This window comes from Struthio camelus, chromosome 25 (assembly GCF_040807025.1).
Source record: "Struthio camelus isolate bStrCam1 chromosome 25, bStrCam1.hap1, whole genome shotgun sequence".
Taxonomy (NCBI): Eukaryota; Metazoa; Chordata; class Aves; order Struthioniformes; family Struthionidae; genus Struthio; species Struthio camelus.
In genome coordinates this window covers 7,332,554-7,356,440 of record NC_090966.1, presented here as the reverse complement: position 1 = coordinate 7,356,440, position 23,887 = coordinate 7,332,554, and the positions used below count along the sequence as shown (strand labels likewise).

The following is a 23,887-nucleotide window of genomic DNA, read 5'->3' as shown; positions in this document are numbered from 1 at the left end:
TGCTGATCCGGAGGAGCGGTCGGTGCCACGTGGAGCCAGGTGTTGAGGAGCAGGGAAGTGTGGGGATGGGAGCCAGGTCCTGACTCCTCGCTGACATGCCGTCTTAACTTAGGGCCAAATATTTTTCCTGTGTGCCTTGCCATACCCCTGCAAGTAGAATGGGTGCCGCGGTGCACTGCAGTGGGGGCGTCAGGGTAGTTTGGAAAAGGGATCTTCTCCTATAGTGGCTAATTTTTTACTTTATTTTATTTTATTTTTTAGGAGTTTTGTGCTTGTGTTCCCCACCCCCTTTCTTTATCTCATTTCACTTTCGCCTTCCTGTTTCCTGCGCGTTGCGAGGAAAACGCAACTGCCGGCGCTGGCGTTTACTGCCCCGCAGCGCTTCGCTCGGGGCCGCGGCAGACCCGAGGCGGCGGCGGCGGCGGCGGCTCAACCCCGGTCCCGGCCCCGGTACCGCCTCCCGGCCGGCTCCTCCCCGCGGCTGCGCGGCCGCGGCGCGGCCCTCCCCGGCGCGGAGCGGAGCGGAGCGCTCCCGGGGCGAGCGGCAGCGCGGCGAGATGGTGAGCGCCGAGGGCGGGCTAGGGAGCGGGGATTGGGGTGGAGGGGGCCGGGAGAGGGAGCAGCGACCCCCGGGGATGGGGGGAGCGAGCTGGGATACGGAGCGTGGTCCCCAGGAATGGGAAGCACAGGCTGGGATACAGAGCTTGGCCCCCGGGGATGGGGAGCGTGGGCTGGGATACGGAGCATGGACCCCAGGGATGGGGAGCGCGGGCTGAGATGGGGAGCGTGGGCTGGGATACGGAGCATGGACCCCAGGGATGGGGAGCGCGGGCTGAGATGGGGAGTGTGGGCTGGGATACGGAGCATGGACCCCAGGGATGGGGAGCACGGGCTGAGATGGGGAGCGTGGGCTGGGATACGGAGCATGGACCCCAGGGATGGGGAGCGCGGGCTGAGATGGGGAGTGTGGGCTGGGATACGGAGCATGGACCCCAGGGATGGGGAGCGTGGGCTGGGATACGGAGTGTGGCCCCCGGGGATGGGGAGCACAGCCCAGGTGGGGAGCAGGGCCCGGGGTTACCGAGAGCACAGGATTAAGGAGCAGGATCCCAAGGGAACAGGGAGCACAGCCGTTCTCCTGTGGGGCTGGGTGACCATGGCCCCAGGGCAAGGGTGAAGTGAGGAGCACGGCCGAGGATGAACAGCACGGCTGGGGATGATGGGTGTCTGTCCCCTGGGATCCACACGGGATACCCAGGAAGTCACTTACGTGGGGGGGTCTCCTCCTGCAGGTGCCTGAGCTGGAGAAAGCCACAGTCCGCATAAAGCACCCAGAGCATGTGTTGCAGATAATCCATTCCATGAAGGAGCAGGGGATGAACAAGCTGCAGGTACTGCTTCATGGCCTGGTTTGGCACTAGTTGTGGTGGGGCTGTCCCAGCATCGCGGTGGTGAAGGGCAAGTGACACATCTGTCCTGCTTGGTGCTTGGCTTCTGCTGCCCACCATTTATTCAGCCTCCTCAGCCATGACCTGACTGTTCCCAGGACCTTGCTTCAATGAAGTACCATTTATTCCATTTTGCAGATGGGCAGCAGAAAGTCCAAGGTGAGAGGAGAGAGCACGCTGTTTTTCCTGCCAAAGCCCAAGCTGGTTGCTCTCCATAGATGGGCCTTTTTCTTCCCTGTAATGCACGCTATAAATATTAGCCAGTCCCCAAACATGCCCCCTCCACCCATGGCAGTAAGTCAGCAGGATTATACCTTTTGGCGCTGATAAGAGCACTCGGGGTGGGAGGGGTGCTGGCTGTCTCAGATGAGGACATCTGCTTCACAGCTGGCAGGAGCGTCAAAGTTCTTGGCCACAAGCTGCTACCTTAATCTGTTGCGAGTCTGTGCTGCCACATGAAACGCATCAATGCTGGAGTTGCTTCCTTGCAGACACCACCACTCTTGGCTAGCTGTTTCAGAGATACAGCACACCGGGTCGCTCAGATTTTGTCTCGTCTTGTCTTGTCTTCCAGGTCATTTCTGACTTTGACATGACGCTGAGCAGGTTTGGATGCAATGGCAGACGCTGCCCCACCTCTCACAGTGAGTTGAAGCCTTGCCTGCATTTTTACTGTTCTGGTTATGTTTGTTCTCTGTGTTTGTGTTTTCAGCCTCTGTAGCCTCCTGTTATCTTCTGCCTCCCTCTTTTACGAAGTCTGGCTATTCCACTGTCTTGTTTGTTCTCTCAGTTCAGCTCCAGGCCTCAGCCATTTCCAGTAATGGCTGCTGTCTCTCAGCTCCACGCTTCCAGACAGTCCAAAACTCGCTGCAGAAACGATCTCCTGAGCTTTCTGCTCCAGCTTTCCAACCGAGGGCCCCAGATGCTGCTTCCTTTTCTAGTACTTATACACAGAGGCTTACTAGTGTTGACTCTGTTCTGTCCCTGCTGAGCAATGCGCTCTTCATACCAGTGTGTGCATTGTGGGGTTCCTGGCTAAGATTCGTAGAAGGAGCCACCGCTTTGAGAACCTGCATTTAATGTGTGCTCAGATCAATGTGCCACAGATTCCTGATTTTCAGGAAGAGCCAACTTTCTGAGATCTTGACCCAAACTAGCTGCCTTTTAGAAAGCGTATTTACTGTTTCCATATGTCCCTGGGCTACAACACTGGGATTTTGTTGTCTTCACAGATATCCTTGATAATAGTCGTGTTGTTAGTGAAGACGGCAAGAAGAAGGTAGGTGTTCTTTTGTAAGACACTGGTTTTTGTATCTGTGTGTTTAGTCCCATCATTCATGATCAGTAGGTTGCACTGGCTCGCATGACAGGGCAGATGCACGTGTGCTGCCAGGACAGAGAACAGAGCAAGTTTCCAGGCTGTATTTCAGCCAATGCTAGTGAAAGGGGAAGTTTAAAAAGAAACTTAATTTGCATGCTCAGTTATCAATATTTCTGATCTGGTAAGAAGAGGGAGAATATATGTGTGTTCATCTGTGTCTGGAGTATTTGACCCAAGATGAGACTGTCAGCCAGGCTGCTAGACAATTAACTCTTCCTTCTGAGATTCCCCAGATTTCCTCAAAGTGCAGTTGCTTAGTGAAAGGTTTTTGTGTTTTTTGTTATTAAGTGTGGTGCTTTAGGGGAATTTGGAAATACTTCTTGTTTACAGTCTCTTTAGACTTGATATTCGCTGTATGTTCTCTTTATATCTGTACAACGCTGCAGTTAAAAGATCTGCTGCACTGGTACTATCCCATCGAAATTGATCCCAACCGGACCCTGGAAGAGAAACGCCCCCTCATGGTGGAGTGGTGAGTGGTTGCACGTGATGAGCTTGTACTGCAAGGTGAACATCGAAGGGGCAAGCTGGAAGAAAGACTGTTCCTCCTGAGCCCAAACATAGAGGAGCTTGCTGTGCAGCAGAAGGGATCCCCCTTTAACATACAGTCTTTCCATTTCTTAAGTACATGGCACAGGCTTGCTGGATAATTTGCCCTCGACCATGCTGTGTGGGGCCAATTAAAGAGCAAGTTGGATTCCAAGTCACTGCAAGTAAAAAAAAAAAAAAAAAAAAAAAATCAAAAGCTAGAAAGTCTTGGAAAGAGAGGAGGGGTTCCCTCGTTATAGTTACTGATAATAGATAATGCCTTCAGATATAGGAATGGTGATGCTGGATATCCAGCAGAGACCTGATTTCACTACATGCTGGTGCCAGATATTGCAGACTGTCTATTACCAATATCCGATAGCACATCCTTGGTAATAGCTCAGCAGCTATCAAGAAATGCAAGAGACCTGAGGCCCGAATGGATGTAGCCAAGCAAGACCTGCATTTGTTTTTCAGAGCAGAAAGGCATAGATTTAATAGGTGCTTGTGACCTTGTCCTGGCAACTTCTTGCCCGAGGACTGTGTGCAATATGCAAAGCTTGACCTTTCTACAGAATTGGCAGGAGTACCAGGAAGTTCCTACTTTTTACTCTTCTGACTGCCTTACGTTTGGACCAAGCTCACCTTGGTACCTTTCTCTAGGTGGAGCAGGGCCCATGACCTCCTGTCACAGCAGAAGATCCTAAAGAGTGACATAGCCGAGATTGTCAGAGAATCAGACGTGATGCTGAGGTACTGGCTTGGGGTTCAGCATGCTGCCTGGGGCCATCACTGTCACTGTGGAAGTAGGTCTCATTACAGCTCCACAGCTCCCCTTAACTTCCTTCAGACCTCCGGAGACGCTCTGAACTGATTTCTGATAGTGCAGTTCACCTGCTTGCTTTCACTCTTGTCTGCGCGCAGTCTCTAAAGCGTGGCAGATGCAAATCTTCCTTCCTTCCTGGGGTTTAGTTTTAATCGTGAAAGAGAGCCAAAGGTCAGCCCCACAAGCTGCGTGCAACCTGAGCGCTCTCTGAAAGGCTGCTCAGTTCACGGGTGACTCCTTCCTGCTTCCTTGTGTCTTGGCGAGGATCAGCCAAGGGAACCAGTGGATCAGTGGAGCTCCCTAAACAACTCTTCCAAGCCCTCAGCTGTTTGTAGGATGGGGTAGGGGAGCAGCATGCAGCTGCTCTCTTCCAGATGAGATTTTCTCTCCACTCACAGTAACTGATGGGCTTTATCCAGGCTCTTGACTCAGCATCAGATTTCATCCACAGCGCAAAAATGTTGCACTAAAACTTGCTGTTAGAACCAGCCTTGGCAGTGATTTTTCTTTAAACTAGCTTGAGAAGCCTTTGTTTCAGTGAGCTTCCAACCGCACAGAGGAGGTAGCTACCACACGTCCAGGCTTTAATGGGCCTGAGCTCCTCTTCTGCCCAGAAATGGTGTCCTGGCAGATTCTGAGGCTGTTACATAGTTTTCTGGTAGTCCTTGCAACCCAGTCTGACCTGTTGTGTGTCATCTGTACTGTTTCTGAAGGAGCTGGTAGCCCCAGCTCTCATGGGTGCACGTGCAGGCATGCTGTGTGCAGGCATGTGTGTTGTGACTACGTGGAAGAAGCTGGCTGCTTTCAGGAAACGTTGGGCATATTACTCAGGTGCTGCGTGTTACTGTGTAGCTGCCCGCTGGGTCAGTGCTTCAAGGAAGAGTCTGATGGTTCTGCCGCACGCCCTCTATATGCACAGTAAATATGATAAGGCCCAAAAGCCCAGTGCTTTTTTGCAGAGTCCATGCACGCATTTCTGTTTGGGAAGTCCCAGGCAGAAACATGAGCCCTGTTGCTAGGCTGAGAGCTTTCACAGCCCCACCGTACACAAAGCACCTGTCAGTGTGGGCTGGAAGGTGGTAATGTAATACTGTATTTTGGACTTTTCTGCTTTAGGGATGGATTCAAAGAATTTTTCGACCAGCTGCATAAATACAATGTCCCCCTGTTCATCTTCTCTGCTGGCGTGGGTGACATCCTTGAAGAAATTATCCGCCAGGCCAGTGTTTTCCACCCAAACGTCAACGTGGTATCCAACTACATGGACTTTGATGATAACGTGAGTTTCTGCATCACGTACGTGCTGAGAGTCTGCAGAGAGAAGGGGATTTGTTAGAAATGAATTCAAGGGCTGCCAAACGTTTAACGGAGACGCTGCTAGGTTAAAAGCTGTCTATTAACATTTCTAAGTAGATTTTATCCTTTACCTAGAACTGATCCTTTTCTGGGTCATGGGAGCACCTTAGAGACTAGTCATGGCCCTCCCACCCTGATTTTATGTGACTTCATGGGTTGCTACCTGCTACCGTAGCAGCCTTCCTGACTGTTAGTGCTGGAGGGTATTAGGGGTTCCTCTGCTTATACCATGATGCTTGAGTTGTGTCAACCATGAACAAGAGTCCCTGCTATAGAGAACAGGTAAAGTGGGCTGAAAACGTACTGAAGCCTGGAAGGTCCCAATTCACGTTAGAAAATAACAGGCCTTTTACAGCGAAGCCTTCTGCTCCTGCTGGTGGCATGTTGGGACGGGCAGTCCTCACGATGAGCCTGGGGCAGTGTAGCAGTGCACGAATGTACTGCCTTCCTGGAGGGCCATGCCCTGCCTTAGGGCTCCTCTGCCTTTGGCTTCCTGTGGCCCTCTGAATAGCTCCAGGGCAGCACAGAGCCCAGTCCAAGACCTGCAGGTTCTCAGTCCTTTGGATTTGTTCTCATCATCTGGGAAAGACTTGCCCTGCAAAAAGGGGACTCTTGGGGACTGACTCCACGTGTTTCGTGGCCGCTATGTTGCCAGACTGCTCCGTGAGGTGTCTCAGAGATTGGAGCTGGAGCCCTGTAGCATCCCTGCCTTTAGCTGGTTCCAGAAGGGACACTGAGACTGTGGCACAGTGAAGGGATTGCTTTGGGATCAGCTTCTCTGTCTTGTTTGCACAGGGAGTCCTCAAGTGTTTCAAGGGACCTCTCATCCACACCTACAACAAGAACAACACCGTTCTTCAGGGTACAGAGTATTTCCAGCAGCTGAGCAGTAGGACTAGCATCATCTTGCTGGGGGACTCGATGGGTGATCTGACGATGGCAGATGGTGTTCCCAGCGTGGAGAACATCCTCAAGATTGGCTTTCTCAATGACAAGGTGAGTGTGAGGAGCAGGCCTCTTGCTTCCCCGCTGGCCCTTTGCAGGTGCAGAGCCCAGGTGGCAGCAGAGGAAGGCAGGCAACTGCCTGAGTGCGGGGGGTGCAGAGACTGCCACTAGCTCCTCTGGAGTGCCTGCGAAGGGAGCTGGGAGGGTGTCTGCTGTGTTCCCAGAGCACAGGTGTCCACGCTTCGGGATGTCTCACGGTGGTTATTGACCCCTCTTTACTATAGCATCAAGAGACATACAAAGGCTGTGGGAGCTGCGAGGGGCAGACCTGTGCTCCATGGCAGCTCCTGCTTGCTTCTGGGTGTCAGCTCGTGGCACCTCTCGCCAGCCCAAACCCACAGTGCCTCTTTGTTTTGTTCCTGGAGACGTTTCATGGTGCAGGGCCCTTATTCTCAGCTGCTGATGTTTACAGTCCTCTTTTTTTCTCTGTGGTCCTCTCCTCTCCACCCTTTCCTGGCGGCTGTGCTGCAGGTGGAAGAGCAAAGGGGGAAGTACCTGGATGCCTACGACATTGTGCTGGAGAGCGACGAGACGCTAGATGTTGTCAATGGGATCCTCCGGTACATCCTAATTGAGACATGAGCTGGGAAGCCAGTCCTGACTCCGGCTCTTCAGCAAGGCGCCTGGGGAATTAATGTCCTTCCCTTTACAAAGCCGGAGTGGGTCTCCTGGTACCTGCTTGAATCCATCCTAATACCAGGGGCAGCTTTCCCTTCCTGCCCTGGCTTTTGTGTGTTGTGCCCATCCTGAACTTTACAAACTGTTCTTTTTTTTCGTCAGTCCTGGAACTGGAGGAGTGAGTTGGGGAAAGCAAATAGTCCACTTGCTTTCCCCCACCTCTGCCCCAGCTCTGCTGCTTACTCGACTTCATCCCAACCAGCCCTTGGGACCACAACAGACCACTTAATATTTTGGGTAGAGGCCTTCTGTACCTAGCTTCAGCGGCTGAATGCAGAAATAAAGGTCGTTTGCCATGGAATCGTTTCTAGGAGTTGTATATGCTAAAAGCAGGTTTGGTCACTGTTAGGGGAGTGAAGGTAGAGGGGAAGCAGATCAGCTGGGGGTTTTTGCCTGGTAGCAGTACCATCGGGTGGAAGTGTGTGCAGAATTGGATTTGCAATGGCCCTTGCTGTAAAAAGGCTCTTCTAATCCTTCCTGCTGTTCCGTGGAGCTCTTCTGCCACTGCATGATAAAGCAAGAAGTAGGTTTGTCTAACGAGAACTGGGCTGGTAGGGTCTGGGCAAACTTTGCAGTGGCAGCAGTGTGGCTGGGGACTTGGAGCAGCTTGTTTGAAGCCTGGAGGTGTGATTTTGGGAGGAAAGGCAAAACAGTGCTTTGGTTTTTAGGGAATATTTTGGATAACCATTTTTCTAGCTTAAACTGCTGTGCTGATTCTGGGCTCTCTGAGCAGCAATAGAAAGAGGCCCTCTTATTTTTGTGTAACCTCTGGTAATGTAAATGAAAAGCAAAACTAAGACGACCCTGATTCAGCAAGGGGCAAATTGAGGCCCCTTACATGAGAAACTGCTTTCGTATCCCGCCCTGATGCTTCCACCACAGATGGCAGGGACACATGTTCCTGCAGTATTAACTATAGTTAGGCTGTTCTGGGAAAGTTTTTTGTTCCTCGAGGGTGCTGTGGTGTGAGCCAGCATAGATTCGCAGCACGTTCCCCTTTGTGTTTGCATGGTGGCACCTTTTGGCCTGCTTGTACGTTCTAGGCTGCTCTGGGTTCACCCCTAGCCCTGTGGCTGGCTCACCGTCCTCTGCTTTACAGGTTGAGGAAATGCAGCTTCTGAAGGGTGCAGGTTTCATTCTCTTTGTTGAAATAAAAATGTTTGGTAAAGCTAGAAAGTGTGCAGTTTGTATTCAGAGTGTGTGTCGCGCTGCCCAGCTTGGAGGAGTTGTGACTTGGAGCTGCTCTCACCCCCAAGGCTGTCACTGGCAACCTGCAACGCCGATTCCCCCAGCTCCACTTCATCCCCATCCCTGCAAGAGCTGGTAGCCGCAGAGACGTTGCTTCTGTTGGAGCCGAAGCACAGGTAGATTGCAACAGACCTCAGCTCTGTATACTGTGCCGTAAGGGCACGGCAAGCATGCCCTTGCTGTGGGCATGTTCATCCTAGGGCTTTGAAGTGCCTCCAGAGCTGCTGAGGCCTTCCAGCAAAGACTGTTTGTTTGAGTTTTATTTCTTTCCAGCCCAACATAGCAGGTGCTGAGACTCGAAAGCTCCCACTGCGTTGCCCTCCCTCGAAAGAAGGAGGCAGGTGAGCCTCATCTTTGTGCTGCTGCCCAAACAAACATAGATTGCAAAACAACCTGACACAAAGGCAGACTTCTTGGAAACCAGTTGAAATTATTTTTATTTGGTGCAAAGTAAAAGTCATCATTTGAGGGGTTCACTCTAACCCTGTACGCGTTATTTTTTTTCTTGCATTTCTTTTATCTCTGTTTGCATGGCCAAACCATACACAAGCCTTTAGAGCTGTGGAAAGGTGATGGAGGCAGACTGGTCAAAACTGGCAAACCTGAGAGAGCCAAGTTAATTACTTAGCTGCATTTAGGCATCAAAATAAAGTTGGGCTGATTTTTTTCCTCAGTCACTGACTGGTGCTGCCATTGGCAGACTTGTGCTGCAGGGCGGGGAGCACGAGGACGTGGATAATCAGCCTGCTGCTCCCTGGGGGCCTGGATGGGAGAGATGGGGCTTTTCCATTTTCCAAACTGACAAGTGGTTAATCGGGTCTCATCTGAGTTGTCTGAAAGGGGCCAGACTTTTTGAAACAGCAGATGCCTGGGAGGAGTTTCGGTTTCACCCTGGGAACCTGAGCCACCTTCCAGCCTCTCGTCCCGCCAGAGAGCTCCGTGGTAAGAGCGGGGCGGGAAGCAGAGGCCAGCACCGGGAACGGCACAAGAGGCTCGTCTCTATTTTTCCTCTCCTTTAAAGAATTATGTATATAAAACAAAAAAATCCCTAAGCTACAACCATGCTATTAGAAGCAAAAGGGAGCTCACAGAGCTGGCGGCGGTGGGACAGGCTGCCACCACGCTGGAGGCGCGTGCGTGCTCCCAGCTTTGCTCCTGCCTGCCGGGGCTCGAGCCCTCTGCCCAGCTGCTTCCGGGAGCTGGTGCAGGAGCACGCAAGCGGCGCCAGCACGGGGCGAAGGTGAGACCCAGGAGGCTGGACCGAGGAAATGCAGTCGCGGGCAAAGGGAGAGCGGGGCTGGGGCAGAGCCAGGGCCCCTCAGGGCTGTGCCCGCGGCTCTGGGGGCTCGACGGAGAACGCGGCCAGCGCTAGTGTCGTGTAAAGGCTCTAGGTCTGGCCTTGGCATGGCTTGGTCCAGCTCAGAGAAGCTCAGCCCCTGTGTCCACCAGAGCCTCTGAGCACGAGGAGATGAGGGGCTCGGAAAAGCTGGCGCTGCCTTTCCCGCGGGGTAGGGAGACCCCCAAGAACACAGGTGTTTCCCACCTCCTCGCCTGGGTTTTTCAGCTGGGGGTTGGCTGGTTCTCCTGCGCACGTGGAACACATGGAAGACAATTCAGTTAAATAAAAATTAAAAAAAAATTGCAAAGCCCCCTGCTGTAAGGGGTGCACAGGGGGCAGGGCTGGCTTCCCGGGGTGGTCCTGTCCGGGAAGCACGAGAGCAGTCCTGTCCACGGGGCGAGTGGGGTGGCTGCTCTTCAGAGCTCCTCGTGGATCTTCTCCTGGTCCTCGTCTGACTTCAGCTTCAGCTCCTCCGCGGTGATCTTCCCGTCCTGGTTCCGGTCCTGGTTCTTGAACATGTCCGCGATGACTTTCTCCGGGTCTGAGCTGGGCATGAGCCGGCCTTTCCCTTCCGCCACCTGGGTCTTGATGAAGGTGGAGAACTGCAGGGGGAGAGACGAGGAGGTGCCACGTTGCCCTGCGAGCGGCTCCAGCACGGCCGGGTGCAGGTCGCGGTCCAGGCTGGACCCTGGTGTGGGCTCCCCTGTGCCCTCTCAGCTCTCTCCCACCCCACGAGCCCTTGCCCACCTCCTCAGCAGGGATCTCGCCATCCTTGTTCAGGTCCATCTCCTCGTAGAGGTTCGCTGGCGGGTCCCCGTGCCAGATGAACAGGTAGCCTTCGGGAACACCTTCCTCCATGGAGACCAGCTCCACCTCGAAGCGGAGCACAGCGCTGCCGGGAACCCCCCGGGCTGCAAAGCAGGTGAAGGCTGCAGCCGGTCTTGCAGGTGGGGGGTCACCCAGCAAAGCACCGGCCCCGGACGGCCGAGAGCCTTCCAGTCCCCCTCCGGGGAGACGGAGACCAGCAGCGTCTCGGCCAGCCAGAAGGACCCCGAGGCGCCCCGCTGCCCTCACCTCCGCTCTCCCCGTGGCCCAGGTGCGGGGGCACGATGAGCACCCGTCTCTCCCCCACGCACATGTCCAGGAGGCCGCTGTTCAGGCCCTCGATCACCTTGTTGGTCCCCAGGGTCACCTCCTGGGGGTTTTCGTAGTCGTGGCTGCGGGAGGCACAGAAAGGTTCGCGCCGCTGGGAAGCCCTCTCCGAGCCGGGAGGGCCGACCCCGCCGCCGGCGCCTTCGCAAGGGACGACGCTCCCAGCGCTGGAGCCGCAGCGCCGGCAGGCTCAGCCCCGCTCTCGCCCGTGGTCAGCCCGGCGCGCCGCCCCCCGGACTGCCAGGATCTGGGTTTGTAAAGGAAAGCCGGGCGCGGGGGCCGCCCCGTGGCACGGGCACTCACGAAGAGAAGAGCTTGGTGCCGTCCAGCAGGGAGCAGTTGTAGTGGTAGCGGACGAAGTCCCGGTTGCGGGTGGTGACGTTGCAGCCCTCGGGCCGGTGCACGGTCTCGATCTCCACCGGGTCCGCGGGGTTGTGGAAGTCGATGATGTGGACGTCAAAGATGAGCACGGCCGAGCCGGGAATTTTGTCCCCTGGGAGAGGAGCGCGCGGAGGGCTGCTGGGAGAGCTGGAGAGCTGCTCCAGCCTTCCCCTCCGCCTTTCCGGGGACCGTGGCGCGGGCGTCCCCGGAGCCGCGGGGCTGCGTGCTCGGCACCGTCCTTCCCCGGTGCAGACGCTCTCCCTTTGCCCGGATCCGGGCGTCCAGCCTCTTGCTCCCTCCTTGCACCCCAGACCCACGGCGCCGCCGGCCGCGGGGCTGCTGGAGCGCCCTCCGGGCCCCCCCCTTACCTGCGCCGTTCTCGCCGTAGGCCAGGTGCGGGGGGACGACCACCCGCCGCCTCTCGCCGACGCAGACCCCTTGCAGGCCCTGGTCCATGCCGGGGATGATGTAGCCCTTCCCGATGTAGGTGTTGTAGGTGTGATTGCGGGAATAGCTGCAGCGAGAGAAGCCCGTGGCAGCATCGCCCGGCCGGGGGCCGCCCGCCTCCCCGCGTCCCGGCCCGCGCGCCCTCCGCCGGGGCCATGCCCTGCTCCCACCACCTGCTCCGGCCCTGCCTGGGACCCCCCCGGCCCCTAGGGATGCAGCAAACAGGGATTTTCTACCCCTTCGCAGCACCACCAGCATGTCTCGTGCCTGCTACCGTCCTCTCCTCCACCCTCTCCCCTCGATTCTCCGACCCTGCTGGCGGCCGGGTGCCGGCAGCCTCCGGCGCGGGACGGCGAGGACCCAAGCGGGCAGCGGCGATGATGTCCCCCTCCGCGCCCGGCCGTTCCCCCGCCCGTGCCTGGAGTCGAAGAGCGTGCCGTCCATGAGCGTGCCGTTGTAGTGATAGCGGACGAAGTCCCCCGTCACGGCCTTGCGCCTGCACGACTCCGGCACCTCCAGGTGCTCCAGGAAGATGCCGTCCTTGGGGTTGTGGAAGTCGACCAGCAGCACGCTGAACACCAGCGAGGCCTGCGGCGGGATCACCGTCCCTGCGAGGGCGGACGGGTCAGCCCGGACAGGGTCCCGCGTCCCCCCCGTGCCGCCTGCAGGTGGGAGCGGCGCCGGGGCCCTTCCCCACTCACCGTAGCCCTTCTCCCCGTAGGCCAGGAACGGGGGGATGATGATGCTCCTCTTCTCCCCAGCGCACATGCCCAGCAGCCCCTGGTCCATGCCCTTGATCAGCCAGCCCGTGCCCACGTAGGTGTCGTAGGTGCTCTCCTTGCTGTAGCTGGGCAGGGAGCGGGGGGATGAGGGGGTGCCCCGTACCCCACGTCCACAGGTGCACCTAGCCCTGGTGCCCCGTAACCCCCATCCAAGGGTGCATCCAGCCCTGCTGCCCCATAACCCCCACCCAAGGGCGCATCCAGCCCGGGTGCCCCATACCCCACGTCCAAAGGTATATCCCAGCCCCACACCCTCCATTCAAGGATGCATCCCAGCCCCGGTGCCTCGTACCCCCCGTCCAAGGGTGCATCCAGCCCCACTGCCCTGTAACCCCCATCCAAGGGTGCACCCAGCCCCGGTGCCCTGTACCTGGAGTCGAAGGGAGTGCCGTCCAGCAGGGTGCCGTTGTAGTGGTACCGCACGAAGTCCGAGTTCTCCACGGTGCGGTTGCAGCGCTCCGGCTTGGACAGGGTGGTGATCTGCAGCTTGTCGTTCTTGTTCCAGATGTCCAGCATGATAACATCGAAATACAAGGTGGCGTCCGGGGGGATCAGCCCCGCTAAAGGAGCGGCAGCGAGAGCAGAGCAGCCTTAGGCGAGAGTGGGGAGGGCAACGGGACCTGCAGCCCGGGCCAGGGGCTCCTCGCCCCAGGGCTCAGCAAGTGCAGCACCTTGAAGGAGGCGTGGGGCCCTGCCACCCGCCAGTGCTGAGCCCTGGCAAGCGAGGGTCTCTGCGCCCAACGCCCGGCTTCCTGCACCCACTGCTGCTTGCGGCTGCTGGACGGGGAACTGACCTGCCTGGTGCAGCCGGAGGTCGAATCCTGCCGGTGACCTCTGTGGAGCTGCTTTTGCACGGGGGAAGGTGGTTGCTGGGCTGTCTCGGGGTGCCCTAGACCCCGCATTTCTTTGCAGGTGAACCAGCTGCCCCCCCCAAACGCTGCAGAAAGCAGCACAGCCCCGGGCAGCGGGGAGACCTCCAGCAGGGAGGCACTGCAGAGCCGAGCTCGGGCGCTGCATGCATCTGCTCTTTAGTGGCATGGCACAAGCAACGGGCCGTCCCTTGCTAACCTGGGTGCTGAGGGTCCCTCCCCGCTGCCCACCGCCCCCGCGGCCGGCGCCCCTTACCCACGCCGATGCTGCCGTAGCCCAGGTGGGGCGGCACGATGAGGTGGCGCCGCTCGTTCACGCACATGCCCTGCAGCCCCCGGTCCATGCCGGTGATGAGCCGCCCCACGCCGACCACGCCGGCCACCGTGGCGCCTCGGTCGTAGCTGGGGGCGAAGGCAGGCAGCCATCAGCCGGGCTCCGTGCCACCCCGCAGGGCCCTTCCCAGGGGCGCCGGGTCGCTCCCTACCTCGCTCCCAGCCTTGCAAATTCAGCAGAAAATGGCCCAAATCTCCAACCCCCGTTGGCGAGCCTTGCCTCAGGCTGGGCAGCCCCGGACAGCCGTTAAATCCGGGCTGGTCCCTGCCTGGGCTGTAACTGGCCGCTTGCCCGGAGCGCCTCGGCTCTGCTAGGGAGCGCCCTGGCTTTGCCGGCTACGGGGCTCTCAGCTCGGCCAGCTCATCTATGGCCTGGACGCTAACGAGCGGCAGATAACGAGGCATCCTCCACTCTGGTTTTCCGATACAAAGCACAGGCTCAAGGTTTCCACGCGTCTCCCTGGGATTTGGGTACCTCCGCAGCCCCGAAGCCCCCGAGCCGGCGGTGCTCAACGGCAGCGCTGCGCTCCAGAGCCGAGCTGCAGCTATGTTTTAAGTTGAGGCTGAATGCATAGATATCCGCCCCAAATGTCACCCGGCAATCCGGCTCGGAGGCCTCCGAAGGGCTTGGTTTTCTGCAGCTTCCAAATAGTTGCAACATGCCACGTTTTGCGTTTTATGCATGGGGGAGGAAAGAAGTCGTCCCAGGGCTCATTTTTAAACTGCAAATTTGTCTTTATTTTTAAATCTTAAAATGTGCACTCCGAGGAGCAATTGGGGGCCCTTTCAGATGTACTGAAATCCTTCTCGCTGTTTAACGTGCAGCTAACGCTTTCTCCTGGAAGCGTGCTGCAAGCATCGAGACAAAGAATTATTTTAGCAGCGAAAGTCCCCAGACTCCCGTTGAGTTTGAGGCTTGCAGCAGGAGGAGCGGCCGTGCACGGCTGAGTTACTCTCCCTCCTATTCACGCTTGCAGGGAAGATAAGGCGTGTTTAAACAGGAGCAGAAGCCCTTCGGTTTCCAGCGGTCTGAAAAATGCCCATCTGGAAAGTTTCTGTTCCTGCACTGGGTTGGGTCTGAGCTTCAGCGTACCCGGGTTCGTCTTTGTTCCTTTGCCGTGTGCCCGATTCTGCCTTGCTCACGTTGGTGCAAACCGGGACGTGCACCGAAGCCCACTGGCGCGCTCCCAACACGCACAGCGATTTACACCCCGCGTGAGCGAGGCAGGATCCGTGCGCGGGCCTGGGAAAATTAAGAGCGGCGTGAAACGAGGCCTGCTAGGTAATGAACGGGTTTCACAGCTGCCGTGTCACGAAAGTGCTTTAATCTAATCTGTTAGCATTTTTTTTCTCTCTCTGCAGTACGTGCAAATTCCCATCGCGGAGCGTCTCAGCTACGGCCTCATCCTCTGCGCGGCTGGGGAAGCTCCCCGGCGCCCCGCGGCCGAGGCCCGGCCAGCTCCGCGGGGGACCGCGCCGCCCCGCGGGGACGAGCTTCGCCCCCGAGGGGTCATCGCTGCCAAAGGATGCGCGGCCACCCCGAAGCTTTCGGAGAGGGGAGCAGCGAGGCCGGGGGGGGCCGCTCGGAGCGGCCGGTGACACGCGGCCGGGGCTGGCAGCATGCAAGCCGCCCCGCGCGCGCGCTGCGGGGAGAGCCGCGGGCGCTATATACCTGGAGTCAAACTTTTTGCCATCTTTAAAGGTCCCATTGTAGTGGTAGCGAATGAAATCCCCCATCTGGACTTCCCGCAGGCAGATTTTGGGGATATAGTATCTGTCTATGACCACGTCTTCCAGGGGGCCGGGGTCGCCCAGCCCCAGGGCGCCCAGGAGGCTCACGAGGAGGACGAAGCTGCCCAGGGACATGTCGCTCGGCGGCTGCGGCGGCCGGGAAGGAAGCGGCGCGGCGGAGGGGGCCGGCGCGGGCCCAGGCGGCAGAGGAGGGGCCTCCCGGCCGCCCTCTCCCCCCGCGATTCCCAGCCCCGGCGCCGCTGGAATTTCTGTACACGTGGAAAGCGGGGTCCTGGCGGGCCGAGCCGCCGCCGCGCCCCAGCCCGCCCCGCGGCGCCCGCTGCCCCCCGCCCGCTGCCGCGGCGGGAGCCGAAAAAAGTCGCGGCAGCAAAGCTCCACGCCGGGAGACTTTTTTTTTGCTTTTTTTTGTTTTTTTAGGCAGTTCTTTCTGAGAAGGGGAAAGCTGAAGCGACCTATTTGGAAGCGAGTTTGTGCAGCTCGAGGTCCCATCCCAGCACGCTGCTCTCGCACCGGGTCCTAGCGCCGGCAGTTTTCCTCTTTGGCCTCTTCGTTTGGCCTCCGAGCATTAACTTTCCTGCCTTGACTCAGGATTGTGCTCACAAGTGTCAAGATGCTGCTGCTCAGGAAGAGTAAATACCAGGAAATAAGTGTTTTCATAGCGTCTAGCGCTCTGCTGGGGACATCTGTTATTGAACGGTAGTGATTAAAAATGTGAAAGTATCCTCGTTCCGACACAAGAGCAGCCTCCGACGCGCATGGACGACGCGCTGCCGGCGCGTCCCGCTTCCCGCAGCCTCGCCCAGCAGAGGCGAGCGCTGCAGAGCCCGCGCAGGACGCGCGACGGGCCGGAAAGCAGCTCCGCAGGGGCACAGCGCTGCCGACGGCGCAGCCAGAGCGCGAGCAGGGCAGCGCTGGCTGCCTCGGGCCCAGACCCTTCCCCTCGCTTCCCGAGGGACTTCCTGCCTTTCAGCCTGGTTAAATCCCCTCTGGCACAGGGAAGGAGGCAGCGCTGAGCCCCAAAGCACGGGGGGCGGGAGACGCCGCGCTCTGCCCGCCGCCCCGGCCCCCTTCGCTCCCGCCGGCCCCGGGGGTGCCCTGCGGCGCCCAGCAAAGCACGCCAGCACTGGCCGCGGCCCCGCGGGCTCCCGAGCGCCCGTGCAGCCTGCGGCCGGGCAGCGCCGGGCGGCGCGCGAGGCCTCGGCCCACGGCCCGCCAGGCCTCCTCCGCTCCGCGGCCAGAAAACCGCACGGGCGGCGACGCGAGCCAGCAGCCCGGCCCGACGCGGTGCCCTGGCTCCCGCCCCGGCGGACGACGGGACGTCCCCGGTGCCAGCGTCCAGCGGCGCCCTGGGCTTGGCCTGGGGCCAGCGCTGGGCTGGCCGGGGCAGCGCTGGGGCCCGGCCCCTGGCACGGCCCCCGGCCTTGCGGCCTCTGGCTTGGCAGGAGCCGGCAGGGAAACTCGGCGCTGCGCGCGGGCAGGCTGGGGGGTCCGGCCGGCTGCCCCCGGGCAGCGCTCGGGGCCGTGCGGGGTGCTGAGCGCCCCTCTGGGAGCGCACGGCGCGGCGCGGGCCACCGAGGGGACAGCGCGCAGCACCGCCTGCGTCCCCGCAAAGCAGCAGCGCCCAGCGCGCCCCGGGCCGCGCAGCCCCTCGCCCGCGCAGCGCCCAGCGCGCCCCGGGCCGCGCAGCGCCCAGCGCGCCGCGGGAGCGCGCAGCGCCCAGCGCGGAGCCGCACTAAGACCCGGCGAGCTCCGTGCGCGCCGCCCCTTCCCCCGGCCGCCCGCCCCCGGCGGCGCTGCGCTGCGCTGCGCGGGCAGTGCGCGGCGGCGGCGGCGGGGATGGGCGGCGCGGCGCTGGGGCTGCTGCTGGCGGCGGGGCTGTGCGCGGCGCAGTACGAGGAGTACAGCGTGCGCGGCTTCCCCGCGGCCGCGCTGGAGCCGCTGCAGCGCGCCTACGCGCGGGCGCTGGCGCAGTACGCGGGGGCGCGCTGGGCCGAGAGCGCGCGGGCGCTGGAGGCCAGCCTGCGCCTGCACCGCCTGCTGCGCGACAGCGAGGCGCACTGCCACCGCCGCTGCGCCGCGCCCGCGGAGCCGCCCGCGGAGCCGCCCGCGGAGCCGCCCGCGCCCGCCGAGTGGGAGCGGGAGCTGCAGCTCTTCGGGCGGCTGCTGCGCCGCGCCGCCTGCCTGCGCGCCTGCAAGCGCGGCCTGCCCGTCTTCCAGCTGCGCTACCCGCCCGCGCAGACGCTGCGCGACTTCCAGCGCCGCCTGCCCTACCAGTACCTGCACTACGCGCTCTTCAAGGTGAGGCGGCGCAGGGCCCCGGCCCGGCGCGCAAATGCCGCGCAACGGGGGCTGGCGGCTCCCCTGGCGAGGGGGATGCGGGGAGGGGGGGGCCGAGAGGCCGTGCACCTCCCTCCTGCAGCCCCCCGTCCCGCACCTCCATCCTGTGCCCCCATCCCACGCCTCTATCCCACATCCCCATCCCGCGCCCCCATCCCGCACCTCCGTCCCGCGCCCCCATCCCGCACCTCCGTCCCGCGCCCCCATCCCGCACCTCCGTCCTGCGCCCCCATCCTGCACCTTTGTCCCATATCCCCATCCTGCACCTCTATCCCACATCCCCATCCTGCGTCCCCATCCCGCACCCCCATCCCGCACCTCCGTCCTGCGCCCCCCCACACCTCTATCCCACATCCCCCTCCCACACCCCCATCCCACACTCCTGTCCCGCACCTCCGTCCCGTGCCCCCATCCCACACCCCCATCGTGTGCTGCTATCCCGCACCTCCGTCCCGCACCCCAATCCCACACTTCCGTCCCGCAACTCCATCCCACAGCCCCATCCCTTGCCCCCATCCCACACTTTCATCCCTTGCCCCCATCCCACACTTCCATCCTGCACCCTCCACAGAGCACTTCCGTCCTGCACTCGTCCATCCTGCATCCCTCATCCTGCACGTCTCCATCCTGTGCCCCCTTCCTGCCCCCCAAATCCTGCCCCTGTGTCCCGCTGCCCTGTGCCTCTGTCCGGCATCCCCCCACTCGGCTCCTCCATCCTGCCCCCGCGCCGTGGCACGTCGGCATCGTCTGGGATGCGTCAGGCAGGACCCGCGGGGCGCGCTCGGGAAGGGGAGCCGTCCCCCGGCTGCCGGCCTCCCTGCTCCCTCCCGCTCACAGCCCCTTCCGGGGGTGTCCGGGGGTCTCCCCGCGTCCCGCTGACGCAGGGTCCCGTCCTGCTGCAGGCGCCAGCGGCTCCCAGCCCCGGCGCCTTGCTGCCGTCCCTGGGGCTGCTCGCGAGGGGGAGGTTTTCCGGGGACGTGCAAAGAGTTTCCCCAGGGCAGCTCTGGCTCCGGGCCCGCTCCGGCCGGCCAGGAGCCTCCTCGGCGGCTCGGGCGCTTTGCACAGTGTCTGCGGGCGCATGCCGGGGTGGTCGGCGCCTCGCCTGGACCCTCCAGCCCGTGCCGCATCCCCCCGGGGGCGGCAGCACGCGTGCCGTGTGCCCGGCACGGAGGGAGAGCCGCTGCCGGCTGCTTCTGGCCTTTTCCTCTCCCTCCCCTTCCTCCTCCTCCCCCTCCTCCCGGCCCCCTCCCCACGGCCGCCCCGGCGGGGGGCCGGAGAGGTGGAAGTGCCACGTCCCCCGGCCGCCGCCGCCGAGCGCAGGCTTTGGCAGCCAGCGCCGCGGGGACCCTGCTTGCAGGGAGGGGGAGGAAAGGGCCGACGTCTCCCGCCAGCGTCCCCGGCCGCGGGCAGCCCCGCCACCCTCGGGAGGGGGTCCGGGCCGTGCTGAGCGGGGCCGGGGGCACGCTGGCTCCCATGCCCCTGCAGCGGCTGCCGCCAGGCGTGCGGGAGGACGGGGCCCGGGGCGCGGGAGCGCTGCCGGCGGGACGGCTGCCAGCCCCGGCTCCTGCGAGCCTCGCGCCCGGAGGACGCCTCTCGCGCGCGGGCAGAGGGGGTTTTGCCGCTGGGGATTGAACGGGGAAGGGAATATTTGCAAGAAGGCAAACTCGGGGGGGCGGCGGAGAGGGGCTGCGGCGGCCGAGCTGGCGGTGCGGGCGCAGGCGGGCTCCCTGCGGGGCGCGGGCGCCCGGAGGGCGCAGGCGGGGAGCAGCTCCTCCCCGGCGCGCGGTGCGGGTGGGCGCCGAGGTTTTCCAGGCGCGCCCGAGGTGCCCTCTCCCTGCGCCAGGAGCCGCTCTGGCGGGGGAGCCTCTGCTTGCCCCGAGCAGGCTGGAGGGAGCGGTGCTTCGCGGGGCCGAGCGCTGGGCTGGCCGCCCGCTCCCCTGGCAGCGGCGAGGGACAGCGTGTCCTCCTTCCTTAATGCGTTTTCCTCTTGGGTGCCCTGGCTGCAACCCATGTGATGGGCAGCGCGTTTAACCCCCCCGTGCCGCCCCCGCTGCGAGTTTGCAACCTGGAAGCGGATGCCGGGGCGGCCGGTCGGGGCTGGGGGCGAGCGGGGCCGCGGGGCGGACGCCGGCCGAGCCCCCGAGCCCCTCTTTGCCTCTGCCCAGTCTAACAAGATCGAGAAGGCGGTGTCCGCCGCTCACACCTTCCTGCAGAAGAACCCCAAGCACGAGATGACCTTGAAGTACCTCAACTACTACAGGACGATGCTGGACGTGGACGAGTACCTCGTGGACCTGGAGGCGCAGCCGTTCGAGGTGGGACGGGGCCGGCGGCGGGCAGGGCTCTCCGCTGGCCCCCGGGAGAGCCGGCGGGGTGCTGAGCGGCGCCTGCCCCTGCCCCGCAGCCGATATTCGTGCGCTCGGTGAAGCTGTACAACAACGGGGATTTCCGGAGCAGCGCGGCCGACATGGAGCAGGCGCTGGCCGAGTACTACAAGGCCTACGAGAACTGCCTGGCGGGCTGCGAGGGCTCCTACGAGCTGCAGGAGTTCAAGGACTTCTACCCGGCCATCGCAGGTGGGGCCGGGGGCCGGGGGGCGGCGGGGGCGGCGGGGCGCAGCGCCTGACCTCTCTCCCCAGACCACTTCGTGAGCGTGCTGCGGTGCAAGGTGGACTGCGAGGCCGAGCTCACCCCCAACGTGGGCGGCTACTTCGTGGAGAAGTTCGTGGCCACCATGTACCACTACCTGCAGTTCGCCTACTACAAGCGTGAGTGCCCCCCGGGGGGGAGCAGGGGGCCGCGGCCCCGCGGGCGGGTGGCGGTCCCGGCCCGCCGGCCGGCCCCCGTCCCACGCTCGCTGCCGCGCAGTGAACGACGTGAGGAACGCGGTGCAGAGCGTCTCCAGCTACATGCTCTTCGACCCCGGCGACGCGGTGATGCAGCAGAACCTGGTCTACTACCGCTTCCACCGCCAGCGCTGGCGCCTGCAGGAGGAGGACTTCCAGCCCCGGCCGGTGAGCGCCGCGGCGGGGTGCGGAGCCCCGGCGGGTCCGGCGGTGCCACGGGGCTCACGCCGCCCCTGCCCTTGCCTCCCCGTGCCCAGGAGGCCGTGCGCTACCACAACCAGACGGCCACGCAGAAGCAGATGCTGGACTTTGCCCAGCAGTACCTGCAAGCTGACGACGAGGTACGTCCCGTCTGCCCGAGCGCCCCGGAGCGGCGCCGCGGCGGGGAAGGGGGTCCGGCCCCGGCCCTCCCTCCTCCCGTCTCCCTGCTGCAGATGGAGGTGGACGGCGGCGAGGAGCCGGACGCCCGGGACCTGCCCTCGGACGGCGAGTTCGAAGGCGAAGGCGACTACGAGGAGGGCTTCGTGGCAGAGTGGTGGCAGGAGCCCAGGACCAAAGGGGACAAAGCCGACCAAGGTTGCTGGCGCCGGGGGGGGGCCGGGGCGCTGGGGGCGGCGCGGGCGGCCGCCGCGCTGCACCTAACGGCGATCCTTCCTTGCAGAGACCCTCCGATGAGCGAGGCCGAGGGGGCCCGCGGCCCCGGGGAGCCGGGCTTCGGGCTCCCGCGCGGAGACTCGGACGCGCCGGGAAGGGCTGATCCGGCGGCAGGGCCCCTGGCGGAGCCCCCCTTCCCGGCGCGGAGCACCGGCGCCTCCGAGCCACCTCCGCGCGCTGCCCCGACCCCGGAGCCGGGCTGCCGGCGGTGCCGGGATGCGCCACGGCCCCTCGCCTCCCCGAAGGAGCCGCTCCGAGCGGCCTCTCCCCGCTGGCGTTTCATCCCGGAGGAGCCGGAGGGGCGGGAGGCTGGGAAAGGGGCCGGGGCGCCCATGCCCCGCGTGTGCCTTGGATTTCCCCCCCGCCAGCCCGCCGTAGCCTGAAGCTCCGTTAATTTAATACTTCCCGTCTTCCACGGTTGCTTTTTTTATTTACTGGTGCTGAACTTTTAATAAAATCCGGACCGGTGTTTTCACGGCTGCCTCCGCTTCCCGTTGGCGCCGGAGCCGGGAGCTCGAGGCGGGAGAGGCTGGGGCGTTCAGGGAGGGAGGAGCATGTGTCACCCCGGGGGGTGCGTGCATGACCCTGGGGGTTATTTGGGGTGGGAGCGTGCATGCATCGCCCTGCGGCTGGCCCTGGGGGTGCATGCATGACCCTGGGGGTTATTTGGGGTGGGAGCGTGCATGCATCGCCCTGCGGCTGGCCCTGGGGGTGCGTGCATGACCCGGGGGGTTATTTGGGGTGGGAGCGTGCATGCATCGCCCTGCGGCTGGCCCTGGGGGTGCGTGCATGACCCGGGGGGTTATTTGGGGTGGGAGCGTGCATGCATCGCCCTGCGGCTGGCCCTGGGGGTGCGTGCATGACCCGGGGGGTTATTTGGGGTGGGAGCGTGCATGCATCGCCCTGCGGCTGGCCCTGGGGGTGCGTGCATGACCCGGGGGGTTATTTGGGGTGGGAGCGTGCATGCATCGCCCTGCGGCTGGCCCTGGGGGTGTGTGCATGACCCTGGGGGTTATTTGGGGTCGAGGGTCCCTAAGGGGCTGGAACCGACACAGTTGCCCAGCCCCGGGCTGGAAAAGCACCCGGTGCCAGTAACGCTCCGGGACCGGGGCCGGGGGGCTGCAGCCGGGAAGCGCCCCGGTCCCTGCTACGTCGCGGTGGCGCGTGTGCTGCCCTCCTCGCCGCCGTGCCGCCGGCAAGCCCGCGCCTGCCCTGGCCGGGGCGTCTGCGCGACGGCAGCGCGGTGCCGCGGCCCAGCCCGCGCCCCGGCCGCCGCGCTCCTCCCTGCTGAGCCCGGCGCATTTTTGCTCCCTTTGGAAGTTGGCTCCCAGGACTGAAACCAAGAGGCTGAATCATAGCGTGCGCCCTTGGGGTGGGACGGGGCGGCGGGAGGCTGCCCGCACCCCTCCCTGCTCGGCACGCCGGGATGCGGCTCCCGCTCAGCCGGGCCCTTCCCAGCTCCGGCGGGCAGAGCTAAGGGGAAACGCGGGCTGCAGCTGGGCAGCTCCCCGCCGGCCCTCCCGGGGCCAAGGCTCCCTTGGGCGGGTGACGGCGGGGACGAAGGCGGCGAGCCGAGCCCCCGCCGCGGGGCGACGCGCCGGCAGGGCAGGGGCGATGGTCGAGCCCGTCGTCCTGCCGCCGCTGCGCGGGTCGGGGACATCCCGGGAAAGCGGGGACATCCCGGGAAAGCCGGGATGCGCTGGGAGAAGTGGGACAGGCCAGGGAGCCTTCAGCTCGCGCCCTTTGCAGGGCCTGCGGGTCTGACCCGGGGCCGCGGACACGCGGCGAGCCGAGCCTGCCCGGGCGCAGCATCCGCACGGGGGTTTGGGGGGCTTTCAGCCTTTTTCTCCCCTTGCTGCCCCCGGGGCCGGGCGGAGGGGTTACCGCCGCCTGCCTGTCGCTCCTGGCCTTGGCCGGGAAGGGGCACACATGGATTTTTGTCACCTGACATCGCAGCCGGCCCCATGAAGACCCCAGACCCAGCTCTGTCCCCGGGGGGATCGCGGGGGGTCCCGGGTGCGGGGCCGGCCGGCGCCGCGGGAGCTTTGGGTCCCCGCTCCGCACGCGGAGACGAAATCTCCCCCCTCCGCATGCGGAGGCGTTGGAAGAGCCGGCGCTCGCTGCCAGCCAGGAAACGCATCCGAGCTGAGCGCGAGCCGTCTGCCGGGCGGCGGCGGCGGGGATTTCTCCGGGGCTATTCCAGGCCACCGGAGCCCGGCCGGCTCGGCCGCCCCGCGAAGCCCCTCCGCCCGGATTGAGCTGGGAGGGGGAAACGCGACCAGCAAGCGAAGGAGATGCAGGGGGAGCGTCCAGATGTGCGCGCCGGGGCGGGGGCGGCGCAGATGTGCACAGCTGGCGGCGGTGGGGGGGGGTTCCCGTTGGGACGCGGCGGGATGCGGGACGCCTCCTGCCCGCCCCGCGCGGGGGGGCGCTGAGGGTGAGGGCGGCTGCGCCCCGGGGCCGCGAGCGAGGTGGGACGCGCCGAAGACGGGGCCCGGCCGGACCAGTCCTGCCGGGACGGGGTG

The 23,887-nt window shown here is 62.9% G+C and overlaps 3 protein-coding genes across 3 annotated transcripts; 2 read left to right on the top strand and 1 right to left on the bottom strand.

Moving 5' to 3' along the window:
* Positions 1 to 405: 405 nt before the first annotated feature.
* NT5C3B (5'-nucleotidase, cytosolic IIIB) lies at positions 406 to 7,523 on the top strand. Its single transcript, XM_068918744.1, has 9 exons — positions 406 to 560; positions 1,293 to 1,391; positions 2,023 to 2,092; positions 2,681 to 2,727; positions 3,216 to 3,301; positions 4,021 to 4,110; positions 5,300 to 5,462; positions 6,335 to 6,535; positions 7,016 to 7,523. Exons 1-9 carry the CDS (start codon positions 558 to 560, stop codon positions 7,124 to 7,126), a joined length of 870 nt encoding a protein of 289 aa, XP_068774845.1. The 5' UTR covers positions 406 to 557; the 3' UTR covers positions 7,127 to 7,523.
* A 154-nt stretch (positions 7,524 to 7,677) lies between these two features.
* On the bottom strand, positions 7,678 to 15,784 carry FKBP10 (FKBP prolyl isomerase 10). The gene is made up of 10 exons (XM_068918739.1): positions 15,446 to 15,784; positions 13,697 to 13,842; positions 12,942 to 13,131; positions 12,491 to 12,636; positions 12,208 to 12,397; positions 11,711 to 11,856; positions 11,265 to 11,454; positions 10,884 to 11,026; positions 10,557 to 10,720; positions 7,678 to 10,411 (listed from the first exon to the last, which is right to left on the bottom strand). Exons 1-10 carry the CDS (start codon positions 15,637 to 15,639, stop codon positions 10,226 to 10,228), a joined length of 1,695 nt encoding a protein of 564 aa, XP_068774840.1. The 5' UTR covers positions 15,640 to 15,784; the 3' UTR covers positions 7,678 to 10,225.
* Positions 15,785 to 17,344: 1,560 nt separating this feature from the next.
* On the top strand, positions 17,345 to 21,837 carry P3H4 (prolyl 3-hydroxylase family member 4 (inactive)). Its single transcript, XM_068918928.1, has 8 exons — positions 17,345 to 17,823; positions 20,028 to 20,177; positions 20,267 to 20,438; positions 20,502 to 20,630; positions 20,731 to 20,876; positions 20,966 to 21,049; positions 21,143 to 21,284; positions 21,370 to 21,837. The coding sequence occupies exons 1-8, from the start codon at positions 17,362 to 17,364 to the stop codon at positions 21,381 to 21,383; spliced, it is 1,299 nt and encodes a 432-aa protein (XP_068775029.1). The 5' UTR covers positions 17,345 to 17,361; the 3' UTR covers positions 21,384 to 21,837.
* The last annotated feature ends 2,050 nt before the right edge of the window (positions 21,838 to 23,887 follow it).